Source organism: Penaeus vannamei, chromosome 11 (assembly GCF_042767895.1).
Source record: "Penaeus vannamei isolate JL-2024 chromosome 11, ASM4276789v1, whole genome shotgun sequence".
Lineage (NCBI taxonomy): Eukaryota > Metazoa > Arthropoda > Malacostraca > Decapoda > Penaeidae > Penaeus > Penaeus vannamei.
In genome coordinates this window covers 27,029,664-27,036,451 of record NC_091559.1, presented here as the reverse complement: position 1 = coordinate 27,036,451, position 6,788 = coordinate 27,029,664, and the positions used below count along the sequence as shown (strand labels likewise).

Genomic DNA, 6,788 nt, shown 5'->3' with positions numbered 1-6,788 from the left:
CCCTTAACTCCACACATTCTCCCCTCCCCCTCTCTCGCCGCATACTTCCCCCTCCCCTTCCTCCTCTCCCTCCCCTTCCTCCTCTCCCTCCTCTCCCTCCTCTCCCTCCTCTCCCTCCTCTCCCTCCTACCCCTCCTTCTTCCTTTGTCTTCGTCTCCACGAACGAGAAGCCAGACCAGACCTGCAACGTCGGTCAGGAACCAACTGACTAACCGACCAACCGACTAACCAACCAACCGACCAACCAACAGACCGACCAACCAAAACTAACCGACCAACCAGATGACCAACAAACAGACCAACCAACTGACCAACTAACCAACTAAACAACCAACCAAAACTGACCAATCAACCTACCGACTAACCGACCAACCAACCGACCAACCAACCAACCGACCAACCAACCAACCAACCGACCAACCAACCGACTAAACAACCAACCAAAACTTTAACAATCAGCCAACCGACTAACTAACTGACCAACCAACTGACTAACCAACCGACCAACTAACCGACTAACCGACCAACCAACCAACCGACCAACCAACCGACTAAACAACCAACCAAAACTTTAACAATCAGCCAACCGACTAACTAACTGACCAACCAACTGACTAACCAACCGACCAACTAACCGACTAACCGACCAACCAATAGACCAACCAACCAAAACTAACCAAGAACGAACGAGGCGGAGAGAACGGACAAACCCTCTATGAGAGAACGAACGTGCGAGCAAACAAGAGAGCAACCAAGAGAACGAGAGCGAGCCAGCGAAAGAACGAACGAACGAGCACGTTGCATGGCGTTGGCACTTCCTTCCCCCCCTTCCCCCTCCCCCTCCCCCCTCCTTCCTTCTCCAAAGCGACCCCTCTGACCTTGAGCGCTAGGGAGGCGGGGGGGGGGGGGGGGATGCAACACAGCACGAGCTCAGTCATCGATCCCGGGTCGGCCTGATGGGTCACGGAAAGGAGGCTGGAAAGAGGGGAGAGAGAGGGGTAGGGAAAGGGAGAGAGAGAGAGAGAGAGGGGAGAGGGGGTGGGGGAGGGAGAGAGATAGAATTTTACTCAGAAAAAATGAAAACCTGAAACTAAAAAAAGAGGGAAAACCAGAGATTCAGAACAGACAAAAGATGGTAAAAGAGATATACTAACAGAACAACAAGCAAGTAGCAGATAGCATGTACTTTGTTGCAGACCATTTCCTCATTATGTGATGTGTGAAATAAACACTCCAATACAAGACAATAATTTGATGATGGTAAAGGGTCAGAGGCAGTAACAAGTATGCCTACAAGAGAGAGACATGTAAGAGAAAGAGTAGAGAGAAAAGAGAAGGGAGAAGGATTCAGAGAAAGACAGGGAAAGAGATCACATCGCTCCAATCAGCCTACAATATCGACTGTTGTTTTCCTCCCCCCCTCCCTCGCCCTTTTTTTAAACCTTCAATACCCTCTTCTTGATTTCAATCGCCCCCCGCACCCTTTCAGTGATTTCTTTCTTAGGAAATCTTAAAAAAATAAATAAATAAATAAACAGGGCGATCTTTGATGCCAGATTCAAAAGGGGACATCAATCATAAACCTCATGACAGGGTTTTATGAGGGATGAAGAGGCAGAAGGGGGTGTTTGTCAACAGACTCAGTGAAAGGAGGTCGATACAGAGATGTAGAAACGGGAGAAAGTGAAAGATAGAGAGGGGAGAGAGAGGGGGCAGGGGGTAGAGGGAGAAAGAGAGAGGGAGAGGTATGACCCCAAATTGTCCTTTTTCTGCCGTGTCTCTAACAATTTCCTTTTTGGTCCTCCTGCAGATATGTGCCAGTGAGATTATGGGGCAGCAGTGGCCATCTTCAGACTATTGTACATGCGACTGTAGGAAGGACCTACTGCCCTACTGTTATGGCCAAGAGGTTTGCTGCCCGACAGGAAGATGGAGCCACTGTGACTTGGGATGTTTATGAACCTACTGGGCCATCGCAGTTTGATGGTGAGTGGAATGACATGCTAAGTGGTGACTGTAGTGACAGGAGGGAAAATGTTTTTAGTGTGTGTGTGTGTGTGTGTGTGTGTGTGTGTGTGTGTGTGTGTGTGTGTGTTTGTGTGTCTGTATGCACACCATTGAAAGATGTGACTGGAGAAATTTTGAGTTGCCATAACTGTATTTACTCTTCATATGAGCACTACTAATTGGAATTATATTATTTAACCTTAGCAAATAGTTGTTCTTAGAACAGTAGTGTAGACACTTCACCTTAATCTTTTTCTTAATTGTCTTATGATGTGTTGCGTAAGAATATTCCTATGCAGGTGTAGTTCTGAGTTTTAAAAATCCACTCAATAAACCCACTATTCACAGAGGTGAGACAAGATTTACTCATTTGTGAAATTCTGAGATATAACTTACAATACCTTTACATTTTGCTTTGTATAAATCAGATGCAGATATATTCACAGAGAATACATATTTTTGATATAATTAAAACCCAATCATTTACAGAGGACATGACTATCGCTGTGTGTCCGGGCATCGCGAACAGCAGTGAGAGCACCTACGTCAGATCGCTGGTGTCACTTGCTTGCTCACAGGGCTACCGCTGCATTGTACTTAACCACCTGGGAGTTCTGCCACACGTTAAGATCACGAGTCCCAGAGTATTTCGCTATGGTAAGTGGGTTGAAGGGTATCATGAGAAGTTATATGTATTATTTTGTGTCTGTGAGAAATTATTTACAAGATCAAAGTGAGATATTCATATATTTTTCTTTTGATCTTCTTGTAGCATCCTAATCCTTTCCTCCTCTTTTCCCTCCACCATATCTTTTCTTCCTTTCATTTTTTCTTTTTTTCCTTCTCTCTTCCTGATCTTTCCATTATTCATGTTCCCCACCAACTTTAACCTACTCCTTTTTTGTTCCTGAAGTAAAGTTTCTCCCATTCTCTTCATTTCCGTATCCCATATTCTCCTCTTTCTTACTCTTCATCTTTGCTATTCACTCAGTTCATTTACCATTATAAGCATGGCAAATCTTACATGCAAGTCCTCATTGCAGGCCAGACTGACGAGTTCCACCTGATGCTGATGAAATACCTTGAAGTCCACCCAGACACCAAGCTTCTGTTGGTGGGCTTCAGCATGGGGGGTAACATTGTCACAAAATATCTAGGGGAGCCAGGTAGAGCCAGGCCAGGTAACATTGTAGGGGCCATCTCCATCTGCCAGGGATATGATGCCGTAAAGTAAGTGTGCAGAACATTCTTATGTATTTTAGTTTCTTTTCTTTTTTTATGTTTGAAATTAGAGACTTATGCATGTATGTATGTGTTTTTATGCCGTTTGTGTGTGTTTGTGATTTGATAAACATTATAGAAAGTAGATTTAGAATAAGTTATTAATGTGGAAAATATCTTTTACCCATATTCTTTAATTCTAAAAACAGTTTTCAAATTTGGAAGTAGAGACATCTTCATATGGTATGGTTAAACATTACCCTATAGTACTTGCGGTTTTATGGTATCTGTAGAGGATGATAGATAGTAGAACTGAAATAGAAACATTTGAAACATTTTTTTTGAATTGCCCTAGATGTCAGAATTTGACATCTTTGAAGAAGAAATAGGATTATAAGTGAATCAATACAGAAAGACCATACAGTTTTATGGTTTGTTTGATTTTGGTGTCGTATATATCATTGTTTTTTCACACGTGTTTAAATTGTATCAGTTGAACTCATTCCCTCATTTTCTGATATGTGCATTTTTCCTTCAATGCAAACAGGAGTCTAAAGTACCTCTTAGAGTGGCACAACCTAGCACGCATCTACCTGTTCTCCATGACTGAGAACATGCGCTCCGTCATCATACGCCATAAGGAGGCTCTCTTCACTGAAGAGGTGAAGCGGAAATGTAACATTGAGGAGCGGCGAGTCCTTTCAGCTGCTACCTTACCAGAGCTTGATGAAGTATACACCAGGTTAGTCATAAGGAACTGTCACTAGGTTTTATTTGTTTTATTTTTTATTTTGAATTTGCTGGGGATAAGGGTGTGACACTAGGATAGTTGAAAATGAAAATGAATGCTTAGTTCCAAGTGTTGCTTATATTTGCTGGCATTGGTTCAAGTTGAAAAGAATATCTTACAATAATGTAATTCCCTTGTTACCCTTTATAAACAGAACTTGTTTTGTATGTAATAAGTTAAGATATTTGTTTCTAGTTTTCTTTTGAGATTTTGTATTCATTACAAGTTCCCCTTATTTACCAGTCATAAAATATATAATCAGTATATGAATAACTTAACAAGAGGTGCATTCTTCAACAGGCGCATCTTTGGGTTCAGGAGTGTGGAGGAGCTGTACCGCAATGACAGCTCAGCTAGCTACATGCACAACATCCACATTCCCATCGTGTTTATTAATGCTCGTGATGATCCCTTGGTCCACCCTGACTTGTTAGGCATACCTGAGGCATTTGTCAGTAAGTAAAGAAGAGATGTACTGATAAATGATCTCTTTTTTGTTCTTTTTCCTCTTCCTCTCTTTCATAGCAGAATATAAAAACAGATGGACTTCAAACTATTTCTTTCTTTCTTTTCTTTAGAAGCAAATGTGAAAATATAGACTTTTAGATTTTGCCTCTTTCCATTCCCTTATTAGATGTAAACATATAGAGACAAATGTATTTTAGCTATGAGGAAAAAAGGTTTGCTCAATAAGATATGCACAAGTTACAAATGGAAAATACACAGTAAAAGCAGAGATAGTATTATATATATATATATATATATATATATATATATATATATATATATATATATATATATATATTAATGGACTTTTCCTTTACTAATACCTATTGCTTTCTTTCCCACCTCCAATACAGAGACTCATAGTAACTCACTCTACATAGAAACGGACCATGGAGGCCACCTGGGTTACTATGATGGCGGGTATATTATGCCTCAAGCAGTCACATGGCTTGACAGAACAGTTGTATCTCTTGTCACAGCGCTGGCAAACAACCAGTAAGGTTGCAGGTGGTAGTATATTTTTGAAAGTGTTCTAGAACCTTCATGATGAAGGACAGTTCCACAAATTTATGTGTGTGCATGTATATGTGTGTAGAAGCCATACAGGTCAATATATATACACATGAATCTGTTTGCATACACACAGGTTATTATGTATTGCTCTCTATCATGTGTCTCCCAGATAATATAAACTGTGGATTAGATTAAAAATAATAGAAGACAGATGAAAGTGTAATTAAGCATATAATTTGTAATGAATAGTTCTTAGTCCAGTTACCCAGTGAAAAGATATCATTATAAATGTTTGGGACAGTGTGCGCAAATATTTGATATAAATGTGATATTGTAGCACAATTTCTGCTCAACTTTGGACAATAATAAGATAGAGATAGGATACTAAGATAGATTTTATATAATTTTATTTACTTTAGTCATATAAAAAATACTTTTTATGAACTCACAAATTGTGTTTTTTATTTTGTAAAAGTAATTTATGCACAAGAAATTTGGATGACATTTATAAAGATATATGAATATGTGATGGACAGAGAAAGTATTGATTTGTCTCAAAAGAACCTATACTGCATTTACCCTGTCTTAATGAAAAGGATGGTGAAAAGATTTTTGTTTGATACTAAACAAAAGAAATTATCTTGAAAATGTTTCTAATCCATTGTAGTAATAAAACATTCTTAAAACAATATCTGTGCCATTTACTAAGTTTCTTAAGTCATGGGAGACTTCTTTTTCTTCTATCTTTTCTAGTTACCTTCAGTTCCATTTACTCTTCAAATATCAGGATGGTGAGAAAAAAAGTTGTTTTGTTTCAGAAATGTTAGCTTGATTTATGTTACAGAAATCTCATTCACACATGCACATGCTCACACAACTACATGTGTACACGCACACACACATACACACTCACACTCACACTTGCTAAAACACACACACTCACTCACTCATTCACTCACTCACTCACTCTCATTCATGCACTCACACACTCACTTACTCACTCATGTACTCACTCACTCACTCACTCTCACTTTCTCTCTCTTTCTCTCTCTATCCCTCTCTTTCCTTCTCTTTCCCTCTCTTTCCCCCTCTTCCCCCCCCCCCCCTCTCTCTCTCTCTCTCTGATTTCAGTATATTTATGTTGGTTACTGTTATTTGGAATATATTTGTTGAGATTTTTTATGTTTTAGTTAAGCAATTTTGAACAAACCTTTTGTACTTCGGACTGTCAGTCTGGATCATGAGTCTTTTCGGACGATGATTCATATATTATTAAAGGGGCACTGTCACTTTGCTCCATGATTGTACAATATACAGGGTTTGATAATAAGTTGATAGTTGGCAAGGCTTTGTAACAGTGTTAGAGAACTAAATCGAGAATGGAGTACTACAGGCTAATGCCACATCATTTATCTGTCTTAAAGTGAGAGAAATGTTTTGGTGCTTTTAAGGATATTAGCATTTTTGATGTCTGCCAGAGTTGAATGTGGGCCTTATTGAAGTGGCAATTTGTCTTCAACTTTAATAATTTGAGTCTATAAACTATGATCAGAACAACTAGAGTAAGTTGTCAAAAGTACATTACCTAATTGGATGCTGACATTACTAACAATATTCAACCAATTGCACTGTAACAGTTTGGTGATGCTTTACAAAGCAGAGTAAAAATGTAAGGCAGAATATGTAGCCCAAAGTTAAGTCGGGGAGGATGATGTTTGGTCGAAACAAAATGGCAGCATTCATGCACTTT

At 39.4% G+C, this 6,788-nt stretch overlaps 1 protein-coding gene across 1 annotated transcript in view; it reads left to right on the top strand.

Moving 5' to 3' along the window:
* The window catches only part of Hydr2 (abhydrolase domain-containing protein 2), a 62,602-nt gene extending 56,877 nt beyond the window's left edge, over positions 1-5,725 (top strand). Inside the window, exons 2-7 of the mRNA XM_070127131.1 lie at positions 1,811-1,986; positions 2,497-2,664; positions 3,051-3,237; positions 3,776-3,970; positions 4,319-4,473; positions 4,879-5,725. Coding sequence (XP_069983232.1) covers positions 1,811-1,986; positions 2,497-2,664; positions 3,051-3,237; positions 3,776-3,970; positions 4,319-4,473; positions 4,879-5,024 — 1,027 coding nt within the window. The 3' untranslated portion in view covers positions 5,025-5,725. The remainder of the gene's footprint in view (positions 1-1,810; positions 1,987-2,496; positions 2,665-3,050; positions 3,238-3,775; positions 3,971-4,318; positions 4,474-4,878) is intronic.
* The last annotated feature ends 1,063 nt before the right edge of the window (positions 5,726-6,788 follow it).